The sequence below is a fragment of the Xenopus laevis genome, chromosome 3S, assembly GCF_017654675.1.
Source record: "Xenopus laevis strain J_2021 chromosome 3S, Xenopus_laevis_v10.1, whole genome shotgun sequence".
Lineage (NCBI taxonomy): Eukaryota > Metazoa > Chordata > Amphibia > Anura > Pipidae > Xenopus > Xenopus laevis.
In genome coordinates this window covers 45,255,071-45,280,916 of record NC_054376.1, presented here as the reverse complement: position 1 = coordinate 45,280,916, position 25,846 = coordinate 45,255,071, and the positions used below count along the sequence as shown (strand labels likewise).

Sequence of the window (25,846 nt, the reverse complement as noted above, 5' to 3'; positions counted from 1 at the left end):
ATGGCTCTGGCAGATATATAGTAGCATTCTGAAGTAAAACATCTATTACCACCAACTTATGTATCAACAAGAATAGTCACAGTTGTTGAGCATAGTCATAACACATTCATAACCAGCACTGTGGACTTTTCCCCTCCATACTGCATTAAGCTTTTAAAAGCTCACTGTCTATGAATTGTGTTCTTTTTAATCATGAATGTTATGATTTACCATATACAGCTCAGGGTTAGATCATCCCATTCTGACACTATAAACCTTCAGGGATTCATCCTCCTAAGGCAGTGTATGTTTTTAGAGCAGATTATGATCATATGATATTATCCAGAAGGAAATGCTTTCTTACAAATGGTGTATGGTTTGTACTATATATCTCATTAAATCAGTTTGTCTATATTTGTGACATATTTTTTGCTTAGGTTTTTGGCCTTTCTTTACCATTTGAAGGGGCAGTAACATTTCTATTTGTAGGACGAGGCAAGCTTATACCTACCCACACAGGATGAAACTAGTAGGGGGTCACAGTGATTGATTTGTCCCAGAGGAGAATATATCAGATGAAATGTAACTCTCTGTCAAGAAGTTAAAGAGTGAGGATTAGGCCCAACACTGTATCCTAGAAAGACAGCCATGTAAAATCCACCATACTTCAATATGGTAAATACTCCCTGCTGCGTCATTTTTCTTATTTAAAAGGAAATTATTGTACCTGTTCACTTTTTACCCCTTGTCCTAGAATATGTAGGAAATATTGAGTGAACAATAGTATGTTTTTATTTCTAACCAAACTTACCTATACTTTCATTAATTTCCTTGATTTAACTGCATGAAGCTGGCGATTGGTGTAAAGATCTCTAAACAGTAGGATCTTTTGACCTAATCCGCATACCTGATCATTTGGCACTTAGCCTTAAGGCTAGCTTCCAAAACTTATTAACTCCCCTAACCCTCCTATAGTATTATAATCCTTAAAGGAACAGTTCAGTGCAAAAATAAACAGGCTGTGCAAAATTAAAAATGTTTCTAATACAGTTAGTTATTCAAAATATAATGTATAAAGCCTGGAGATACTGGATGTCTTACATAACAGAACACTACTTCCTGCTTTTCAGTTCTCTAACTCTGAGTTAAGCTGGCCATAGATGTAAAGATTTTTAAAAGATATTTTCGTTATTGTGAGACCAAGATTGTCTTGAAACGATCGTTTAAATGTACTATTTATCCATCAACTAAAAAGACCATTTCAAACTATATGTCTAGTTGAAGCCAGGAAAACTGAGGGTAGCTGCCTACTTGGCCTGCAGATAGATATCACTGTGACCGATGAAAATTTTTTAACTTCGCCAAAAGATTTTCTGACAGATGTCGGATGAAAAATCTTTAGATGCACAATCGTGTGATTCCCACTAACCTCACAATAATTTGACGGAATGATTTGATTGCACTAAAATCGGTCATTCACAAAGAAAAAGTCTATGGGGACCTTTAGTCAGTGACTTTAAGGGGGGCCCACATGGAACATTTGCTTCTGATCCTTAGCATGCAGGTCAGATTTAAAAGGCAAACAGTTATGGCCCATATAGTCCCCCCTAAAGTCATTAGTTGGTTACTGACTGGTAACCAATAAGAGAGTTGCGAAGTAGGAAGTAGTGTTCTGACAATTATGTCACTCCAGCCTTTATAGATTACATTTTTGTCTAGCTAACTAAATTTTAAATATTTTCTATTTTGCACAAGCTGTTTACCTAGTTTTTATTTTTATACTCAATTTTTAAACTGAGCAATTCTTTTAATTCCTGGTAGTATAAGAACTTAGTCATAGCTTGTCAAAAGTGGCTTTCTTTTGCATACCCATTTCTCTTTTTAAAATACTGTACAGAATCATTATTAGATTTGTTCAAAAGAGGAAATAATAATATATCCCTTTGATAGCCCTCATTCAGTCGTTCCTATGCAAGGAGAGGGGTATCTTTCAAACTGCTTTAGATAACTGCAGGACACCGATCAGTTTCTTATAAGTTATATAACCTGTTTTTGCAGACAAGCATTGTATTCTCCTTCTAATGACCCAAGAGTGGGAGTTTAATTTCTTAGTTACATGTAATAAACAAGGAATGGGGTCATATCAAATGCATCTTGTTTGCAGTGCAGTTTCCAATATCTAGGCTGTGTTGGTTTAGGTCAGTACCAAACTTTTGGGTTATTCCCCAAGGGTAAATTGGTGCAGAGGCAGTAATACATTTCATATTTCTCAAGATGACACATTATTAGGGATTTTGTAGGGAATTATTTGAAATCAGTAGCTAGGGATCCTAGCCCCAATTTACATGGGCCTTGACGTGTGTCACAAAGGATTCCCCTGTACCCTGAGCCTAAGCCCTATAGTGGAGATTCAAATATGGGGTACTACACTTTCTACTTTCACTGATGGAGTGTCTAACTCCTCTACTCACTTCTCTGGATCTACTGACCACTTCTAGAGTGAGTGACATGTAGGGTCTAGCCCACCACTATTTTGTCCCAGGTCCCTCCTCTACAACTTCCATTGAGGATTATAGTTACCCCAGGTTTTTCACTTCACTGATGCCTTTGAAGCATTTGGGATCTAGTGTCAGCTACCTCTCTCTATGAGAGAAGCCAACGGAACCCTTACATGGTTATTCCCAATATTTTATACTACTAAGGGGGACACCACCTTACACACTTTGATCAATGCTGATTTCCAAACTCCCACAGAATATGCCCTCCCTTAGATGGTGAACACCTCCCACCCAAACCTCTCACATAGCAAACACTGTCTAAGACTACCACCCAGCAACAGTCATTAATGTGTATGCTGGCAGATCTGTGTTTTAAAAAAAAAACAACAGCAGTTTGGTTCATGAAGCCAAACCAAGCAGGTTATTTTAGGAGTGGATATTAATTCTGTTCAGTTTGTTTCAGAAGAATGCAAATCTGCCCAGTGGGGTAACTATGGGCACAAGCAAAATTAGGTTCATCTCTCCTTATATCACTCCAAAATAGATATGACCCCAAAAATCATGATTTCCCCCCTTATCCTATATCCCTAAACCTGTCTACATAAGACCCATTGAATGCTAGGGAGGAGTGGTACACCCTCTGTATACATCCCTGCCTATAAGTCTGTATTGCACTACCTTAGTGATTTAAATCAGATTGCAATGTACTCTTCTGTTCAATAAACTCCAACTCCCGCATACAGTTCTGTACTTTTGTTCTCAATAAACTGTAACAGGGACATGCCATACTGTCAGTTGCTCATATGTGTGTGCAATTTTACTTATAGCTCTGCAATGCATGAAGCTAACCTGAGAAAGAATTATTAAAATGTGCACATATAATCTCTTCAGGATGACATCTCAGTGTTATAAGTGTGATTGTCTTCTCAATCATACTTCTCCAATAGGTACTATTTCAGCTGAAAAATTAATGCTGTTTTCATTTTATGTCAGTGGATGTTTGGTTTAAATTAAATGATGCTAATGCTGTATAAATACTAGTACAATAAGCTTTATGTGTCTGCTCTGCTTTGGATCTCTTCCATGTTAATATTAAGGATACAAGACCTGAGCTTCCAATGCGTTTTCTTTTGTTCTCTGTCTCCCTCTTTTTTTATTTTGTCTCAAGTTGATCTTCAGAGCAGTGGAAATTTTCCAGCTGCACATATGTTCCCATTAAATCACAGTGCAATTACTAGAAAAAAACCGACATTGTTTAAGAATAACATATGTGGAAGGACAGTTGTACTAAGGTGCTAAAGAGAATTGGATGCACTCTTTCTATGGGGTATGCTTCCCAAAGCAAAATCATGTTAACTACATATTATACGTCGTGATGGGCAAATCTGACATATTTTGTGAAACAGCAATAAATTTGAACTAGGGAAGCTAGGGAGGCTAGGTAATAAAAATAGAAGTGGCCCCTTTTTCAATGGCTGCTGTAAGTTTTTCCCAGGTAAGTGCTGCTAGCCTTGATGATTCTATTTACATTTTTAAAGAAGAGTCGAGGGACAGTGAACAAAATATTTTGGAATGTAGGCATCCTCCCCTCCTGCCTTAGGGCTAATGCCATATGGGGGCTGATCTCAGCCAGCAGAAAAGCTCAAACTCATCTTTGCTGACATTAGCTTCTTCTTTGCACCCGAAACTGCTGCATCGGCCTTGGTACAGGAACGTGTGGCAGATTTCAGTGTGAAAATGCAAATTCTAGCATTTCGACACCAAAATCCACAACATGTGCCTGCATCCAGGACAATGCAATGGTTCCAGGTGTAGGCAAAAGAAGAAAGCTAATGTCAAAGTTTGGTCTTATTCTCAGTCTGCTCTTTTCTGCAGACCAAGATCAGCCCCCATGTGGCATTAGCCTTAGGCAGGTAGTAAGGACAGGGCTGAGCTGCATCTCCTAATGAAGAGTCCCGAATTTCTCTTTGATCTGAGCTATTGTCAGGTGATCCCACTGGTGGCCAATAAAATGGCAGTTTTACTTTGAAAGTTTTACTTTGAAAGCAGCAAGTAAGTTGCGAGTAAAACTTAGTCACTTTATAAAATGTATAATGAAGCAATTGGATTCTTAATGCATCAGTTGAAAGTTGAGTGTAGGACTGGCCATACTGGGGATGACTTTGACGTAGTTGGCCAGCTTAAATATAGTGCAATATATGGACAAACAATCCCTGTTTTGTTTAAAGGGTATTTTTAGTAGATTAAGGCACAAAATATCTCAATGTCCTTAAAGGGAATCTGTCATCATTTTAAACTTTTTTTTTTTTTTGCCTTTTTCTAAAAAGTACACCTCAATAAACACTGTCTGGCAAATAAAATGTTAATTCACATTTCAATACATAAGTTATTATAGTTTTTATTTTGTCATGGGGGCTTCCATATTTGCTCATTATACATGCATCAAGGGCTACACTAACAGCAGGCACGGCATTACCTGTGTGCTTGGAGGCAGCCAGCCTCTGGTAGAAAGCCAAGTCGTGCTGCGACATGAGGATCCATCTGTGCACTCCCCCTCCCCTTCTGTGTCCTCCCCCTCCCCTCTCTGCTCATGCGTGTGATGTCACCAGGAGAGCGGTCACATGGTATGCAGAACAGCTACTGCTTTCACTTCCCACTTCCGGTTTGCTCTCCAGCGTCCACGAGCAGCCCTTTGCATAAAGGAAAACTAAAACAGCTCCTGCCCTTCGGTACATTTACTCTCTGCATTCCTTTGATAGCGTTTGCAGAGTTGGGAGGGGGGAGATTTTACTCCTTGCTGCCTTCATTTGTTTGTTTGAGGCTGGTCACAAGATAAGGTGATAGAACTGTGACCGTGTTCCCTCTGCTATCCCACCCCCACACAGACTCACTCCGTGCCTGCAGTGTTTATATATAACTATCTACTCCCTTCTCTCTTCATTGATAAACTATAGAAAGCAACCCTGAACTATTTAACCCTTCCTACACTTCATCCCTCTTAGTTTTTCCTGCTTCTCGAGAATGTCCTTTTTTTCCCTTTTCTGTTCCCTATCATCAGTCTTGGCATTGCGCTTTTGTTATAAGAGGTATAAATAATTCACAATTGCACTCTTCACTACCATAGCTCTGTTAACATTTCCAAGCCCAACACTGCCTTTCTCCTCCCTGCCCACTATTACCAGGGTCTAAGGCTGTGGAGCAAAGCACTGGTAACAGCAGGCAGCTACAGAACTCCTCTCAGTCCATTCAGCAGAATCTTTCTGAACAGTTGTCAGTGAGAGCTGTTATCTTGATACCTGCCTATTGTTCAATTAACAGGCTGACTAGAAAAGGCTCGGTTTACATTACTTCAGCTTGTAGGAGGGCGGGCTAATGACATCACTCCTACTTGCAGTGCAGCAGTAAAGTGTTCCTGATGTTTTTTAGAGCACAAGTCACATGACTGGGGGCTGCTGGGAAAATGTCAAAATGTCTAGCCCCACAGCAAATTTAAAAATTAAATATAAAAATATCTGTTTGCTCTTTTGAAAAACGGATTTCAATGGCAGATTCTGCTGAAGTAGCACTATTAACTGATACATTTTGTAAAAAAAAATTTTTCCCGCGACAGTATCCCTTTAATATATTGATAATAGGTTGAATGCAGAGGACCTCTTGTATTTGTCTTTGTGAATTTTGTGTTCACAGCCTCATTTCATCTCCGCTTAATGTTTTTAAAAATGAGTGGTGAGCACAACTTTCCCTTGTTTGTTATAATGAACACACTAAACATGTGGGTGACTAAGCGTACCATAAAATCTGTCCACATAAGGCTCACATCATCACATCATCGGTGAAAAAACTACAAATTGATTTAAGAAAATGAAGTGAAAGTGTAGGAAAGTGATTTGAAAACAATATCCTGCAATTGTTTAATCTTAATATACAACTACAAAGAACTGTCATCCTTTAAAGATGACATGTTTATTAGGATTTCTGCTGGATCATTACATATAATCAGAGCCTTACATCTGACGAGGGTTTAATTAGATAGCAGGAAATCTTAATTGTAGGCTTCCTGATATGGCAAAGCTCCTAGTAATCAGCAAATAAAGATAAAGCAAGGCCCAAGTGAACGAGGCACATGCGATTTCCAGTATCTGAAAAAGAACCCCATGTGTATTTTCAGTTCTCTACTGAACAAATAAAAATACATATATTTAATATAAAATATTAAATTTTCAAAGTATTTTATAAAAAAATCAAAGTGCTCTCTAAGTTGTCCGTACTAGGCAGCAAACACAATGTAAGAGGATGATCTGATAAAGATCCAGCCTATCAGAAATACAACAGCCTTATAAAGCTGGCCATGCAGAGAGAACTGTGGTGAGGCTGCCACACAAGCTTTCCCCAGGAGTAGAGTTAATTTCAGGGTGCCTGTGGTGGATTGAGTCATTAGGCACTGAAAACTTGCAACAAAAGAATTGTGTGCTAATGGGGTTTAGCATTGCATACTAAAAATCAACAAAATCTGACACAATCCCTACTTTGAACATGTCAGCAGCAACTTCCATGTGATTTGTGTACAAATGCTCACATGTAATTGCATTCATTTTGATGCATTGCTCACTTCCCATGTGGCTACAGTTACACTGGAAATCTGGGGAAAACTCTGCATTGTGGGTAAAAAATTGTCATTGGCATGTGAGAATTGCACTTTGAACACTGCACTACATTTGCAGAAATTCTGAACTGCTATTTTTTGACTGTCTACACAATTGAGGATTTTGGAAGGGGTGATTAGATACTTGACTACAAGTTTGTGCCAGAATGGTTTCATACACAAAACTTTTTACCAGACTTATTAAATTGCATTTTATGAGGAGGTGAGCAAAAAACATGACTTTGGGATGACAGTGGATATGATCTACTTAGACTTTGTTTAATAGTTTGATAAAGTACCACACTGATGGTTACTGTTTAAATTATGGATTATTGTTCTGGAACATAGTATTGTTTGAAGGATAGATTACAAAGAGTGTTGGTAAATGGAACGGCCCAGACCCTCTACACAGAGACTGACTCTGGTCCCACTGCATTGGTATAGCGGCCCACCTCTGGTGCTATCTGCTATATAGTGCACAATGGCACCAACAGTGGTGACCACTAGTAATCATCACACAAAATATCTGTGTTAGTTGACAGGGAGACCACAAGTGTCCTGGTGCTATGGAAACTGCTGGCAAGACAAAGGCTTTGCAAAGAGTATATGGGTTGCTTCATTACAAGGGCAGGAGAAAAGAGGTCCTGGGTGACAAGGAAGAATAATTAAGGGTGTGATGGTGACTGTGTGTCACTGGGGAGGCTGCTGTAGAGACATCCTTCCAGAGAAGAATGACTGCTAGGCAACAGAGAGAGAGAGAGAGAGAGAAGGAGAAGCTGGGTGCCTTTAATGTGCCGACAATTGCAGCCCCACCTTATGGCTTGAGCCAGTGTACATTAAAAGCATTTAAACATCCCAGAACCTTGGAAATCACATAGGAAATGCTTCTAAAAACTTTCTAAAGAAACTGATAAGGCAAAACTCGTGAAATGAAAGAACAACTCTTGATTGAAATAAGTTGCATATTAATCCTGGGGCTATTTTGGAAACACTAAGTACTTCTAACATTTGTTTTTCTCCTTCTCTGATTCCTTAGAGATTTTCTATTTGCAATCCATTTTGTGCTTCCAATCTATCAAAGTTCTGCAGGGAAAATTACAGTAAAGTCAACTGTATTTAACTGCAACATACCATTTTCTTGGCAACTGGCTTCCATTAAAATTAGTAAATACAAACAAAACAAAAGACATTAGGAAAATTAAATCTAGAGAGAGCAAAAGGTATAAACTCCCAGATGTCTAGAGCTTTGCTTTCAGACTCATTCACAATTTTAAACATGCCAGAAACAGAAATCCTGTTGTGAATTTCCAGCTCCAGTGTGGATAAACATCCCTGTCATGGCGGCATTATGTAGACTTAGTCAGGGTTTTTAAAAGTTGGTTTCACTACTCATTGTCACAACAACTATTTTCTCATAACCAGTGACATTGTTCTCCTAAGGCGTATGTTTACCATACCATTAGAGCACTGTTGCTTTTTATGGGAAAATGTCAAGTGGATTTTGTAAATAGCACTTGGTATACATTTTTTTTTACAATTTTGTCAGCAAAAAAATATAAAAAAATAAAAACAGTACTTTGTCTGTACTTGTACACCAGTATCCCTGTTTATCATCAGTCCAAATAGGATTGCATTTAAAGGAGAACTAAAACTTAAAAATTTATATGGTTAAACTTATTGCACTAGCTTAAAGTTACAGCTTCCCAATAGCAGCAATGATCCAGGACTTCTCACAGGGGGTCACCATCTTGTAAAGTGTCTGTAACACTCACATGCTCAGTGTGCTCTGAAGCTAAGCTTAGTCGTTGTCCAAAATGAGGTTTGTCTGTAATATAAGCTGATGTTACAGGGCTGATTTTATGTAGGAGATATCTATATTAATTACAAAGCAACCTTATATAGTGACATTTATAATCGATGTGTACTGTATATTTTGAGTTGGTCCCTATGATCAGTAAGTGACAGCAGCACAGAGCATGTGCAGTGAATCAGCAGAAAAGAAAAAAGGGGGGGGCTAATGGGGCATCTTTGGAGACACAGATCTTCCCTGCTAAAGGGCTGTGGTTGCCTGGGGCTGGTACAGAAGTCCAAACCATAATGTACAACATTTGCAGCCTACTTCTTTAGTTAAGCTTTATTCTCCTTTAAATACAACGAAGAAGAGAAGCTACTTACCACTTACATGTATGAGTCAAACATATACCAAAGGGAAACTATAGCTCAGATGCACAACACTATATTTTATAATATTCACATCTTCATATTTTCCTTTCCCATGACATATGACATGGCATGAGTTGTTTGCATTAGCAGCTGGATCTGTTTATAAGGATTACGCCAGGCCCTGAATACTGAAACATCCTACAGATTCTAGTATCTTAAACATAGGCAGACTTAGACACTTCATGTACTGTTTATGCAATTGTAAATGCATAACAGAAAATGTCTAGAAAAGCACTTAAACTGGTCATACATATTTTTTAGGAGAAGGAAAGGCTAAAATTAAGTAAGTTTTATAAGAGTTATATAAATACACCAGTAAACCCTCAAAGTAATGCTGCTCTGAGTCCTCTGTCAAAAGAAACACAGCACAGCACATACATGGGCTTCTGTATCAGACTTCCTTCTTTCAGCTGAAACCTTCAGGGCTAGGGCTTGAGCATGCTCAGTTTGCTCCTCTCCCCCATCCCTGCTGTAATCTGAGCCCAGAGCTATGAGTGAGCAGGCAGGAAGTGATGTCACACCAATATGGCAGCTGATATCCTAAACAAACAGAGAGAGCTTCTAGAGCTGTTTACTGAAGTGGTAAAATAAACTGCTTCGGTAGATTTCCTTCTCCTTTAAGAACCTCTGGTTTGGTGAGGTCATTAACCTAGCAGGTTAACATCATAACCTACCCCAAAGGCTTGTAAGGGAAAGCATTTAAGTTGCACACAACTCTACCAATCCAACATTCCTTTTTTAAAGTACACTTCCTGAACTAGCCTCCCACTAGTAACTAGTAATCTATAATGATGTGTACATTTATATATTTGCAACAGATACTTACAGCACACATCTCAAGTTCATTACACGCAAGATTTTGTATAATTAAACATGAAGATTTCACTTTGTTCCAAACATAAAACAACATACATTATTTACAGAGTTTACAGAAATGTGTGTATAATTTACAATGATTGTAGACCACAATTTTTTTGTCCAATCCCAAAATGATGATAATGACCTGCAAAAGCAAGTTCTCTGTGGTGTTACCCATAGATGATTTTCAGTGATGCCCTCCATCATTCTTTTACATTCATATAACAATGTATTATCTGAAAAAGCACAACACAGTTCAAAATCTAATCTATAACAGTGATGTCTATGTTGGAGAGAACAAAGTTGCAGAGTCCACACAATCGTGGAATGCAGAACAGTTCCAAGCTCTGTAGTAATGCCTTTTGCATGACATGGAACTGGAAGCATTATCCCAGAATGAATGCGATGATTGAACAGTGGAATTCTCCAAGACGAGTCTGCAAAACCACTGTAGCAAATCTCTGGAGATAGCATTGGATGAACAAAACAGAAAACATGTCCCATCCAATGCCAAAATCAGATGTAGTGCAAATTCCTTCATAAAACAATAGGGTCTTGCTGGCAGGTTGACTCCCTGTTTAAACAAATATCCGTTGTACCTAGTGGAAATTCTGATCTTGCCTGTTAGAAGAAAGAAAAAGATATGAGCATCAAGACTGACTAATTAGGCGGTTATGTAAAAGAAAACACTAAGTTTGCCCAGGAGCAGTAACCTATAGCAAGCAATCAGCACGTAGCATTTACTGGTCACCTGTTTAAAAGCAAATATATTATTGGTTGCCATTAGTTACTGGGCAAATTAAGTGCCTTGTATTACATGCGGGCGTTTTTCGTTTTGTCATGGACTGTCGGGGGAATGTAATATGTTTTGCAAAAATCATGCGCAAAGATGCTTGTGAATGTTAGCGACCATGTTTGCGTCCTTGACTGAATAAAGACCTCAACAACTTCATTGCAAAGTTTGCGAACAAATGTTTTTTGTGAATGTTTGCAGTGGATGTAATAACATTTCGCAATCGCAAAACCTTTTTTGTAACAAAATATTTTAAAAAAACTCCAGAGCAGTTGTTAACACTAAACCTTTGCTTAGCGAAAATGCTCAATGTAATATTTGCCAGAAACTGATTTTACATTGCTAAATATTCGCAAAGGCGCCATTTTAAATAATGCTTGTGACTTTTAATTGCATTCCCCCTTGCGGAACCTAAGCTTTATTAATGTATATTTTTTTTCATTTCAATCTTTTGTCCCCCTGGTTGTACTATTACAGTACTGGAAAAATAAATAGTGCTGTGTATACAGTAGCATTATATAGTGAATAAAGTACCCCCTCTTGTGAAATATAAGGATATTATAAGTTACCGAGGAGTTTCATGACCATATAAAAACACGAGGCCGAAGGCCGAGTGTTTTTATACAGGTCATGGAACTCCGAGGTAACTTCTAATATCCTCGTATTTTACAACTGGGGGTACTTTATTTATTATAATACACAAATTTCAGTGCGTCATGAGACAGAATTGACATCACTACTCACTGTTTATAACTGATGACATCAGAACTCACCGTTTATAAGGATATAATTTACAGGATATTCATGGCTTTTGTGTATTATAAAAATGTATTTTTACAGTAGTTAACTGTATCACCCTAGGAAAATTCAGGAAAGCAAATCTTGGGTTTGTGCATAAAAACATTAGTGGAAAATATACATGTGCTATCATCTGGTTTCAGAGAGTGCCATTCTTTCCACCCTGCTACATATACTGTAATACATTTATACAGTTGTAGATTCCAGCAAAGCCTTTACAATTCAGTAGGGGCTTGTTGAGTCAGGCTATTATGATTAGCATTTCTATGTCTGAAGTGGTACTCACAACAGGGGATCATTAAAGTGACTGTTTTTCCCATCAACGAGTAGACACAAAATATAATGATGAATGTTGCAAAGTGGTCCTTGATGCAGAAACATTGTGAATCTGTGATTGCTTTGATGCGGTACATTAGCTTATCTCACAGTGACAGCTGTTGTTCTACAGTAAACATCCACTGAATATCAAGCTGATTATATTCAACACAATAGCCCTATAAATACTGTTAGAACAATCAATGACTCAAATGCAATATATATAGGCATAGTCTTGTTAATAAAGGCACCTGCACCACAGGATTTGAAATCATGTGAATCTACAAGCCATGTGTAAGAGGCATCACAGAGAATCTGTTCTTCTTCTCGCGAACACTGCAGACATGCTCTTTACAATGCCACGTATTCCCATACCCTTCTTTATAACCAGCTTGGATTCACGAATCTTGTCCACTAACCCATGAAAAACCATAAGAACACCATGGTATGCTTCAGCTGCTGAAACTTCATAAAAGTCACAGTCCATAGACAGAGCTAAAAGCCTGCCCTCTTCACTAGACACAACACGTAGGTGATGGAGATCCCGTTTGTTTCCCACAATTACAATGGGAAGTTTCTCTGTTCCTAGACAGTCTTTTGCTGCTTTAATAAGCTGGATTGTTTGGCAGATGACATTGAAACTGGCTCTGTCACATATACTATACACAAGGACATAGCCATCAGCCCACTGCATACGCTTTTCTTCCTCAGCACAGCTCTCCTCAGTTGGATCCTTGAAAGAAAACAAGACCAGCACAAATTTAATTTACAGTTTCACTAATAAGATAAATGATGCATGTTCATTAGTCCACAGCATTCTCTGTCCCACTGCCAGTTAAACATGCAGCTGAACATACATAGGTATCATATATAGTGTAAGCGCCACTTTTTGCACATTAGCATCAGTGTACAGCAAAGACAGTGACAATTCCTCAAGAAGCCTAAGAGCAATGAATGTCATGTAGCCATTCCAATCAGCACACCTGCAAGAAAGGGGTACCTCCTCCCTACCTACAACAACTTAAGTTTTTGTTTTTTCTACTCCCAATGTCCCCACCACCCAATGCAGCCACCCTAGGCATGTGTCGTTTGCTGCCTATATAAAATATAATTTTTAGATCTATAAACTTGTTCTGATTGGGGGGGGGCATACACAAATGTTAGAAAGAAATTGGGGCTACAGCTAATAAATACATGTAAATGAAGTAGATATACAAACATTAAATACCAATTTTTCAAATGTCTAATGTTATGTCAATGGGGGCCCATTCATTGCCACCCCAGGAGCCCAGACATGCAACTGCCTGACTGTGTCTTTGCTGTTATCTAACCCGACTGCAAGTGTCACCTGCGGGACCCAATATTGTGGTGAGGGCACTTTTTTCTATAAGAAATCTTTACTTGGGCTGCTAAAGATCAAATGTCAAACAGCTATGGATGTTATACTGCTGGCTGCAAGGACAGGAAAATATAGCCACTATTCCAACCACATATTAATGGTACAGTGATCGGATGTCTGATAGGCTGCACCACTGCAAACAAGACTTTTTTTAAAACATAAATAGTAAACTACCCAGGGCAGATTTATGCAAAGTCCACATAAATGTAATTTTTACCAGTGCTTCCAATACTTATTGCTTGCCTGAGAACTACCCTTTCTTATAACCTCCCCCAGCACTCCTGAACAGTTAAAGAGATACTGTCACGGGAAAACATGTTTTTTTTTCAAAATGCTGCTCCAGCAGACGTCTGCACTGAAATTAGCTTTTCAAAAGATCAAACAGATTTTTTTATATTTATAGAGATACTTAGATAATTAAAAAGATTATTTTCTTATGTATCATAACATTGTCTTTGAATGCTATTTATAATTGTGCCATAAATGTATTTGCCTGATGCTTTTACATTACTGCCATGTTTGTGAAGCAGTAGACTGTTGGCATTAGAAACTCTAACTGACAGGTTTAGAAGGGACAGTCAGGTTGGCAAAACAGTCAGATTTAGGAACTTCAAGGGACAATTACTTACAAAAGCAGTGAAAATTAGTGAAAAACTTTTATATAGATTAATATTTTGAAAAGAAAAATGTTAGTTTCAGTATCACTTTAATTTTGAAATCTGGCATGATACTATGCATATTGTCAGTTTCCCAGGTGTGCCCAGTTATGTGACTTGTGCTCTGATAAACTTCAGTGGTAAGGTAACCAGATGGGAAGGTAACCAGATAACAGTTCCCTGGTAGATATAAGAAGAGTGCTCAATCGTAAAAATTCCTTCAGGTACATTGACTAGGAGAAACAATATTACACCAATATTACAACTAAAAAAATAGATTTTACATGGTAGAGTGAATTATTTGCAGTGTAAACAGTGTCATTTAAAGATAACAACTACACTATAAAAATCATGACAGAATCCCTTTAATATCCCACTGCAATAAAGCAGCATAGGGTTGCGATAGTGGGGCAAGGACAACTGACCAAGGCTGTAAATGAACATTCCAAGAATGGCATTACCGGAAACAGTCTGCATGTAGGCTGTACCATAAAATGAATCCAATACAGTGCCCTTTTAAACCCAGATTTTCCTCATTGAAGCTGCATTTGAAGTCATTAGTCTTTGCATGCACCTTCTGAATCACTCTGAATTAAGATAACAGAGGTAGGTGTGTCAACAAATCTTTCACTACAGTACTGTGTTCTGTTAGCTCTACAGACTACTGCATTACTAGGTCCCCTGTCTCTGTAGAACTTATTATGAAAAAAAAACACTGTACACAATCCAGCTATTTTCCAACTGAAGTTTAAATATATGGTCTCTGAAAAACCACTAATTTAATAGACATAGTACCACTGGGACTGACTGTATCAGTATAGTTTTTTAGCCATGTTTTAACCCAGTTTACTAGTTCCAGGAAACAATATTATAGGTTAAAAGTACTATAGTACTCTAAGGGGCAGATTTATCAAGGGTCGAATTGCAAATTCTTATTTTTAAAATGTGAATTTAGAGTTTATTTTAGTGTAATCAACTAGGGAATAGTCCAAATTTGATTTGAGTTTTAAAAAAAAAAATCAAAATGTATTGTCGCTTTAAGAATTTGAATTCGACTATTAGCCATCTAAAACCTGCCGACATGGTGTTTTAGCCTAAGGGGGATCTCCTACAGTAAATTTTTAGTCAATTTTTAGTCATTTGGTGGACTTTTAAAAAAAAATGTAAAATAATTTTTTTATAAATTATTATTTTTTTGGTGAAAAACTCGAATAAAGTTTGCGGGTTTATCCTATTCACCTGAATTTAAAACAATTTAATTTTTTAATAAATTTCGATTGGTCTTTTTTTTTTTCCGAATTTCGAGTTGATGGGAGTTGATGGGAGTTTTTATAAACTCCCATAAATTTAAAATTGGACCCTTGATAAATATGCCCCTAAATATATCAGAGTTGTTTATTTCTTTACCAGTGTTGCTGGTAAAAATACACAGTATCTACTTTATTAAACAGGAGCAGGGAGGAGTAATGAAAACTGTAGGCCAGAAACAATAATGGCCTCAAATATCCATGCTGCCTGCATAATATTAATAAATACATATGGAATATGCTCATATATGCAAATATGGGACAAGGTACAAATCACCCCTGTACATAAAACCTTTCTTTAACAGTTGATAAGTCAAGGACTTCGTATGTGCATGCACCCTAATGGATATCAGGCCGTGATCATGCACACAGGGGCAAGATGAAACTGAAGGCATCTCTATAGGGATCATTTCTATTGAATTTTCTCTTTTGAATGAGCATTGATGTCAATACACCTGTTAATGAGTTAAGAATCCATACACTCATGAACATGAACACTGGAAAGTGTTGCGTATAGTGAGTGAGGGTGAGTGGCGGTCAGTTAGCAGTAAAAGAAGTTTAGGGCAAACGGCTGTGGCATTGAATTCTAAGCAAACCACTGCCAGCATGAGGTTGCCAGGGTGCCTACAGATGCTTTTAAAATGTACATATAAATGAAAACTCTCTATTGACATTAGAAGAGAGTGTCCAGTTCTGAAGCAACCCAAAAAAGGGGCATCTGGTAAACGATGTGTCATGATCCTTAAAGGGCATGTCAACCCAAAAAATAATTTTTTGTCTAATAAAAGATAACGCAATTATAGGCAATGTTACAATATGGATTTATTAAATATTGTTAAATACTGCTTTCAAAAGCAATACAAATACAAATAATTTAAAAACCATAGAAAATGTGTAATGAATATATATTGCAAAATTGCTTAGATTATGTTTGCTTTTTATTATTATTTTTTTTTTGGGTTGACATGTCCTTTAAGGATAGAGCAACACAGGCAATATTCACACTGAAATAAATATTTTGGGATATTTGATCAAGGTCTGACTAGTACCCCTGAATTCATTTATCCAGAGCCAATTAAAATTTTTCGCAGCATTATGAACAAACATGGGTAAATATCATTTGAACCCTTTAACCAATCAGCAATCAGCCTTCGCCAGTCTAAAAAAGTAACAGTAATAAAAGCAAACATCTGATGGGTTGACATGGGTTACAGGGCTATGGCCCTGTATAATTCTGCATTGGAAGGAATTTGACAGCTAATACTGTCGGGCTATTTGTGCGAATATTTAATGAAATTATATAAAATTATTTAAAAGAATTTAAGGCTCCTTATAAGTAATAAACAGGAGGAGTCTTAAATAATATATGCCCAACTCTGAATTCGATATCGAGCTTTCCCAATCAATTGGTACAAAGGGTGAAAAATCAGGACAACTATTTAACAAAATAATTTATTTATTTATATATAATAATAACAAATCAAATTATCACTTCTTTTAAAATCCACCAAATACTTCTTGATATAAACACAAGATAAAATGTATCAACAGATATTAATTGATAAGACCAAAATCATCAATATGGCAAGCATCCACAAGACAATATACACTCTTATTAATAATAAGGTATTGGAATCAAAGGAGGAATATGTGACTGATCTGGTCTGTTTAAGGAATTCTACCCTCAATCTTTTATTTTCCCATTAAGTCATTAACTTGGATATCATATATATTAATGAAAAATAAAATGGACCCAAATTAAACAGATTATTCCCAGTTTGCAATTTTGGGAAAGTCAATGTTTAGGGTATGACTATAATACACATAGGAATAATAAATATCCAAGCATACAACTTAATCGAGAAAAAGTATAACAAAAATTTATATTTACCACATGTAGAGTTTTCACTGGCCTGTGATGTCACCCTGATCTCACTTTCTGGATGCCCTGATCTCACTTTCTGGATCTTTAAAACCCACTGGTTCTTTTTTTCTTTTTAGTTGAAGAATGAGTCTTCTTATAGTTAGAGTCTCCAAGTAGTTTTAGATTTCTTTCCTTTCTCTTTCTTTCAGATGTAGACTATTTCTTCTTCAGTTAGCCCTCCTTTCTTATCCTTCTTTAGTTTCTTTTTTTTTAATTCCCCTTAGTATCCCAGTGTCTCCTAATTTATCCCTCCTTTCTGTCTAAAACTCAACCCCTGGGATTAATTAACTAACCAATTGGAATTGAAGGGTAGTCTCCAAAAGTTAAACTATCACCATTTAATCTAAATATTTTGTAAAATGTCAATCATTTACCCCTGGGCGTGATGTCCTACACTACCTGTAGATGGCACTATTGCCTCAAACATTGTGACCTAAAAATATCTAAAAAATACATAATAGCCTTTGACCTTTCTTAATTTGATGTTACACATTATTTTTGACATTGCTTCAGACTAGAACAATGCTGTGTAACTCCTTAATACCTTCAGTACACATACAATATACTTGTGAACACACTAGCCATTCAAAGTTGGTTTGTCCTTGATTAATTATTACCCTCTCAAACAGGTGTGCTCTATACTGTGGATAGTTTGTAAAATCCTTCAAGGTGTTCTCATCTTATTCACACAGACACCAAGGAATATACAATCTTTGAGATTTGCTTTAAGCACAAAGGTTATACACCTGTGTTAGGAGTTTGATAAAACATCCTTTTCAGAACAGAAGTTTCTTACCAACTAAACATTAATTTATATAAAACAAAATATAACATTCATTACTCAACACTATATGATTAATCAAATATGCATGATATCAATCATGAGTATGTATTCTATTGAGTAAAATAATCATACGTTATCATTAATAAACCTGAATATGCTTATAGTTAATATTCATCTTATTTGAAAATCTGACAATACAATTGATTTAGAGTGGTCTATTAACTAAAATGCCAAAAAATAAAGGGCCCTCTTCTTTAACAGTCTGATATGCATAAAAAGCCTCACCTTTGAATATGGAAAATCCCAGATATTAAATATCACTTCCTTCCCATCCACACAGACACTGTGACTATATATTGATTCTGCAATAAAAAAGAGTCATGCTATTATATAGCTAAACAGTTTCATTAGTATATGCAGTATGTTCTGCTGATCTGCTTCCTACAAGTCTCCCACATCTGCTTTTGTTCATTTTCACAAAGTTTGTTATAGTGGAAAATATGTGGTCTGTGATGCATTCTGAAGATAAATGATGTTATTCTTTGGTTTCTAAGTGAATTAGGCAGTTTCTTGAAATGATCAGATACATCTAAATATAGTGACATTATGATATTATGGTTTTATGTAGGGAAGAGCAGATACAGCATGCTCAGTAATAACGTTACTGATGTCTCCCAGACAATGTGTAGGAAATTCAATATCTGCATTGTAGATAAATGAGGTGCCCGTGCTAAGTTCCACTGTGTCACAGAAATAGCACCTATGGAAATTAACTTTCTGGGATACCCAGCTTTTGACTTTTAAGATGTTGGTGGCCCATACGTCCCAGCATCTCATAGACATTGCTAATAGCTGTTGTCCAAAAAACAAGAGCCACAATATGGTCCAAACCCAAAGAATGTATAAAACATGATTCCCCATCAGAAAAACCGAAGGTTTTTTTCTTGGGTAGATGGGGGCAAATCTTAAATTGTTGGTAAAGCCACTTCTCCCTGTAGGATATATATTAACCTCTATAAGGGGACAGAATCAATGGAATTGTACTGCAAAAGTTCATGAACACCTATGTGCATAAAAATGTTTATGAGAACACTCCTGAGATAGGAGCTAGCTTTGGTAACAGTGGAAACAATAAAAATATGTTTAGCTTTTCATCATTCATAGTATAAATGATGGGAAATATTAGAATACAAGTTGATAACCATATACTGTTTTGACTCTTGCTAGAAGGCATATTCTGGCTACTAAAAAGCTTGTCTAAGAAAGAGTCCCATGTGCCATTATCCCTAAAGCTACAGTACCTTAGAACAATTTCAATAGATGTTATTATGGCATATAATTCATTATTATATGGGCAGTAGCTACCATTTACTCCACCCAAGTCATACCCCACAGACTGCAATAACAACAGTATCCATAGCGATTAGAAAAAAGCTGATTTTAGAGTTAATGCCTAAAAATTTTTCCTTAGCAACAGCAAGTAGTATGGCTGTTTCTTCACAGGTGCTGAATCAACTTATTTGTACTATATAACTGCAGATGTGTAAGAGGAATAAAACATGTTTATTTAACATATATATAATATATACATATATATAATTTAACATATATTTTCATATTTATAAAAACTCCCATAAACTCTCATAAACTTGAAATTCGGAAAAAAAATGACCAATCAAAATATATTAAAAATGTGTTAAATTCGGTTGAATAGGATCAACCTGCAAACTCGAATTGAATTCAAATCAAATTCGATTTGAGGTTTTTTTTACCAAAATTTTTTTTTAAAAAAAAATGTGATTTCCAAAAGTCCACCAAATGACTCCAAATTGATTGTAGGAGGTCCCTCATAGGCTAAAAAAACAATTCAGCAGGTTTTAGATGGAGAATAGTCAAATTTGAATTCTTAAAGGGACAGTGGGGGCATATTTATCAAGGGTCGAATTTAGAGTTTATGGGAGTTTATAAAAACTCCCATAAACTCGAAATTGGAAGAAAACGACCAATTGAAATGTATTAAAACATTTGAAATTTTAAAATTCAGGTGAATAGATCCGACCTGCTAACTCGAATCAAATTATATTCAAATTTTTTCATCAAAAAACTAATAATTTTAAAAGTCCACCAAACAACTCCAAATTGATTTCCAGCCCCTTAGGGCCAGATTAATTAAGGGTCGAATTGAAAATTTTAATTTTTAAATTTGAATTTCGAGTTTATCTTAGTGTAATTCAACTAGGGATTTGTCCAGATTCGATTTGAGTTTAAAAAAAAATTTGAATTTTTAAATTTACCATGCATGGGGTTATTTACTAAAACTCACCTTTTTCATTAAAACAAACTCAACTTAACTCCCATCCAAGAATTTACTAATAATTTTTCTCGAAAAAATCAGATTGAAAAAAAAACTTGACAAAATCGACATTATCGAATTATTGCACTACAATACAATACTGGTGTTGCTTTCAGCCCCTGACACACCACCGTGCAGCATAATGAAGTTGCTGCTATTTTAATGCATAATAATAGAAAAGAGAGGGGATTACTACTAATTTAAGGGAAGTTAATCATGTGTTAGATACTGAAGTTGAGTATAGGTATATTACATATGTATTTGTTACTTGTAGTGTTAATTATAATAGTAAGAGTGTGGAGTATAAAAAAACAAAATTGCACCCTCACAATTACATCTTTTTTTGAGAGTGAATAGTGTGTGTGAATAGTGTGTATAGTATGGCATGATGGTGTAATTCAAAATGCTGTAGGAATCATTTACTACATGCAGGGTAAATTACAAAAAACAGGTGCAATCGACACTTTTTTTCTTGCACTTGCAAGTAGGAGAATTGCTGCAGGTCCCTATGCCCTATGATAGACAGTAAGGAGCATTGGAACTACACTCTGCAATTTATGCAGGATTGCTAATGACATAATGTCAGCTCCCCTACCCAAATCTCCAGTTCCCACAAAGCTTTGCATACTCATTGAAGGGATTTATGAAGAAAGAACATCAGAGAGGTTTTCACGGCATTGTGGAAAATTGAGTATTGGCTATAGGAGAGCCGGCTTGCTAAATAGTTTCAATGTTATATGTATACAGGGCCAGCAGTGCAGGGAATAGCACAAATACTGTTTTAATAGCAATTACATACTAGTACAAATACCTTTACAATCAGCAGCAAGTTTTAATTATAATGGAATTATGCTTAGAATTACATATACCTTCATTGTGCCAAAAATTGGAAGGGGGGTATTTGGCTGGATTTCCCCCTTAGTAAGATCATAAACTAGGGGGCTGATTCACTAAGGGTCGAATATCGAGGGTTAATTAACCCTCGATATTCGACTAGGAATTGAAATCCTTCGACTTCGAATATCGAAGTTGAAGGATTTAGCGCAGATAGTTCGATCGAAGGATAATTCCTTCGATCGAACGATTAAATCCTTCGAATCGAACGATTCAAAGGATTCAAATCCAACGATCGAAGGAATATTCTTCGATCAAAAAAAGTTAGCCAAGCCTATGGGGACCTTCCCCATAGGCTAACATTGACTTCGGTATCTTTTAGATGCCGAACTAGGGGGTCGAAGTTTTTTTTAAAGAGACAGTACTTTGACTATCGAATGGTCGAATAGTCAAACGATTTTTACTCCGAATCCTTCGATTCGAAGTCGCAGTCGAAGGTCGAAGTAGCCCATTCGATGGTCAAAATTTTTTTACTTCGAATCCTTCACTCTAAGTTAGTGAATCAGCCCCTAAATGTACAGAGAGAAATGTGTCTTGTCAAGTGGATACTTACCAAGCTCCCCATACTCTCCAATGAAGCGTCTTGTCAAAAACCTTACAGTTAGTGCTAGAAATGAACACAATAAATGTTACAAACACATGGAAGAACAAAGTGTATGATAAATAAACAAGATTAGATTTCATTACCCCTGCTCTGCTCTAGTCCTGGAATTGCTAACGTGCAACCCTTTATTTGTCACTAAACTACAAGACCCAGCTGCCTATGACAGCCTCTGGGTGGTTCAAGGATGGTTATTCTGCATTTGGCCTGTTACCCAATTTGAGGTAACAGACTCTCTGTAATTTGTGCGGTATGGAGTTGAGGTTTGCGCGGTCACCCAAATATGTGTGATAAAGCTGCACCGCTGGTTTTTGTGGATCCACCTGTCCACTGTGTTCAAATATGAATTTTTTAAAAGGGTAGGGTGCGCTATTAATTGCTGATAAATTAAATCCCAGGGACCTGTATAGGGAGACAATATATAGAGTAGTACGCCCAGAAGAGAACCTTTACAGATTTTCTATGGAACTACTCACATGTTTGGTGTTTTGAATAAACGTATATCGTACAAACGTACTCTATATATTGTCTCCCTATACAGGTCCCTGGGATTTAATTTATCAGCAATTAATAGCGCACCCTACCCTTTTAAAAAAGACTCTCTGTAATGGTACAACCACCTGCCCTATCTCAAATAAATAAGTCATCAGGTTAACAGACCAGTCTGCAATATCCTGATAAATAGAAAACCTAACGGGAAGGGAACAACAATTAACAGGAGGCACATGTATTGCACCCAGTGACACTAATTTTACCTTATAAAATGCGAAATCTTCACTGGCACATTTAACATTGAAAAAGAGTTTATACCTGATTCGCACAAAATACATACAAGGAAATGTATTAAACAGCACTTTTAAAAAACAAAGGGATTGCTTGCCAGGGCTGATTGCTTGCCAGGACTGTGCCCCACTAGCTTTTTTAAAACTACAATACACAGCATCCTCTGATAGTCTGTTAATGTACATCACTACCCTAGAGTAATTTTGGCATTTTTTCTACACAGTAAAATGAGGACAAATGTGTGCAAATAAACAGAAAAATAAGTCATACATCTGAGTTTGTGTTCTTGGCAACTTATTTTTTCTTGAAGCAAAAGGTCTCCCCTTAGTGGTTTAGAGATGTATATAAAGAGACATGTCATAACTCTGTATATGTTTGGACATATTTACATCCTTACCTGATTTCCCCACTCCCTCTGCACCAAGGACCAGGATATTTGCTTCCATTTTCAGTGTGGTGGGTCCAGTCATCTCTGCTGGAGCTGCAGAGGAGTGATGCTCAGGGCTGAGGCTGACAGATCTGCGCAGAGGGATTTTTAGCACCATTTGCAGATCAGACTCCACAGTAGAGCCCTGTAAGATGTGCCCTCCTCAAGCACTGACTGGGAATGAGCCTATGCGTAGCAGCAGCAGCAAAGGCATTTCAATGGAATGTACCATTCGTTTTCTAGAATGGGGTTCTGTAAGCATAACAGGAAAAGGACAAAACTATTTATCGATGGCACTTTTTCTACTATGTTATTATATTAAAACATAACAAATCATGTGTATGTACATTTTATTTATGAATTTAAGGGGGAAAAAAACAGTTTTGGAAGCTCAAAAAGTTTGGATGTCTAAGGTCAATATCTAGTTTATTTACAGCTTATATGTATTTTATGAATGGTAATTACCCTGAGAGTCATGCAGATATAATAAAGGTTACACTACCCCTACCCTTTCTTTATTTATTTATTTTTCTTTTCTGTTTGTTTGTTTGTTTAATTGTGTGTATATTATTTTGGCTAATGTAATGAGTGCAATGTTTTGAACCATTATATACCATATAATGATTGTATTGTTGAAAACTAATAAAAATTGTCAGGATAAAAAAAAAAGAGGGACAAAAAAGTTGGCGCCGAAAGCCAATTAAGTTAGAAACTTTGTTTCTTTTTCTGGCTGTTCAGTGCAGAGAAAGTCGGGACGGGTTGAGCTGTCAAAAGCGGGACTGTCCAGCTGAAAACTGGACAGTTGGGAGTAGGGTTGCCACCTTTTCTGGAAAAAAATACCAACCTTCCTATATTTTTGTGTTTTTTTCCTATAAATAACATTGGCACCAAGGAACATTTTTACTGGTCAGGCCAGTAAAATACCGGCCAGGTGGCAACTCTAGTTGGCAGGTATGGTTATAGGGTAAACTTGAGGTGCAGCAGTTCTTTTTTTTAAAGGTTTTTATTTTGCATTTTAAACAAAAACAAAAAACAAACAATAAACAGCACATATATGCTTTAGGGCTCTTACACATGAGCGTTCCGACCTGCGCTCCCCTGCGTTCCGTTTTTTGGCGTTCAGCCGCAGGGGAGCGCAGGAATAGACGCAAGTCATTATTTGAAATGGGGCTGTACTCACACAGGCGCGTGTAGGTGCCGACCGCAGGTTCAGACGCAACATGCTGCATTTTTCCTGCGTTCGGCGCCTACACGCGCCTGAGTGAGTACAGCCCCATTTCAAATAATGACTTGCGTCTATTCCTGCGCTCTCCTGCGGCTGAACGCCAAAAAACGGAACGCAGGGGAGCGCAGGTCGGAACGCTCATGTGTAAGAGCCCTTACACTTATGCAGCTTCGTTTACAAGTATTTTATATGTATAGAGAAATAATTAGCAAATAACCTCAATTATTTCAGAGTATTATCAATCATCCGAAAGGGATGCATGGGGGTTAATGTCTATCCAAGGGTCCCATATTTTCCCAAATTTCCCAGGTGTTCCCCTAGCATTGTATGTCAGTTTGATTAATGGTAATGTACCACTGATTAAGTCAATCCATTGCTGCAGTGAGGGTGGAATAGGGCTCATCCACTTCATAATTACTAGTTTTTTTGCGTAGAAAAGGATCGAATACAAAAGGGGGGTTGTGGGAGCACCCGCATTGCTAAGTAAAAATATATAGAAGTATAAGGGAAGTGCTACTGGCATATCCAAATGGGTCAGTGCACATTCCCTGGGCCCCTGTCTAAGTAATTCAGTAGATATGCAAATGCATGTGTTAACTAAGACAGGGGTTTTTAGTTACAAAGTTATTATCATAAAGTTGAAAAGCCACCATATCACGTCAAGGTAAACCCCATATGGCGGTCCCTAACTTGTTTACCTACCAGTCATAGCATTGAGGATCCTGTGTCTCTCTGCATAATAGCATTAGTAAAGTAAAAAGTAAAAGTCTGCTGAACCTTGGTTTCTGTCTGAGGGCTAAATCCTCCCCCGCTGCTGAATTTCAGCTTTTAAGAGAGAGTGATTGCCCAAACCAACAGCCCATTTTTAAAAAAATGTATAAATATGGTGCAGTTAAAAGCATAGGGCCACTATTAATTAATAGGGGTGGGTATGGGGGTGCTACAAGCCACAAGAAGCTTAGCCAAAGCTCCAGGCTGTAAGAGCAAATACAAAAGGGGGGTTGTGGGAGCACCCGCATTGCTAAGTAAAAATATATAGAAGTATAAGGGAAGTGCTACTGGCATATCCAAATGGGTCAGTGCACATTCCCTGGGCCCCTGTCTAAGTAATTCAGTAGATATGCAAATGCATGTGTTAACAAAGACAGGGGTTTTTAGTTACAAAGTTTAGTTACAAAGTTATGATCAGAAAAGGATCGACCTTAGAAGTGTTCTGGATTTCTGTAATGGCACTACTTCATCTATGATACCTAATAGGCAAAACTCCGGGGACTAGATTCTTGGAAAGGAGAGAAATACATTGATGTATTGTATGACTTCTGCCCAGTATGCTGATACCCAAGGGCAGGAATTGCAGCAGTTTACTTAAAATTTTACACAACGTTTT

General features: G+C 37.1%; 1 protein-coding gene across 3 annotated transcripts; it reads right to left on the bottom strand.

Moving 5' to 3' along the window:
- Window positions 1–9,912: 9,912 nt before the first annotated feature.
- rergl.S (RERG/RAS-like S homeolog) lies at window positions 9,913–23,455 on the bottom strand. Of its 3 annotated transcripts, none has more exons than XR_005966617.1 (5): window positions 23,205–23,455; window positions 21,977–22,030; window positions 18,462–18,538; window positions 12,078–12,839; window positions 9,913–10,821 (listed from the first exon to the last, which is right to left on the bottom strand). XR_005966617.1 is itself a non-coding variant. In XM_041588237.1 (4 exons), the coding sequence occupies exons 1-4, from the start codon at window positions 23,350–23,352 to the stop codon at window positions 12,411–12,413; spliced, it is 708 nt and encodes a 235-aa protein (XP_041444171.1). In that variant the 5' UTR covers window positions 23,353–23,455; the 3' UTR covers window positions 11,758–12,410. The 3 variants fall into 3 exon arrangements, 1 of the variants encoding a protein (XP_041444171.1); XR_005966618.1 differs by having other exon boundaries at window positions 12,358–12,839; XM_041588237.1 differs by lacking the exon at window positions 9,913–10,821 and having other exon boundaries at window positions 11,758–12,839.
- Window positions 23,456–25,846: the final 2,391 nt, after the last annotated feature.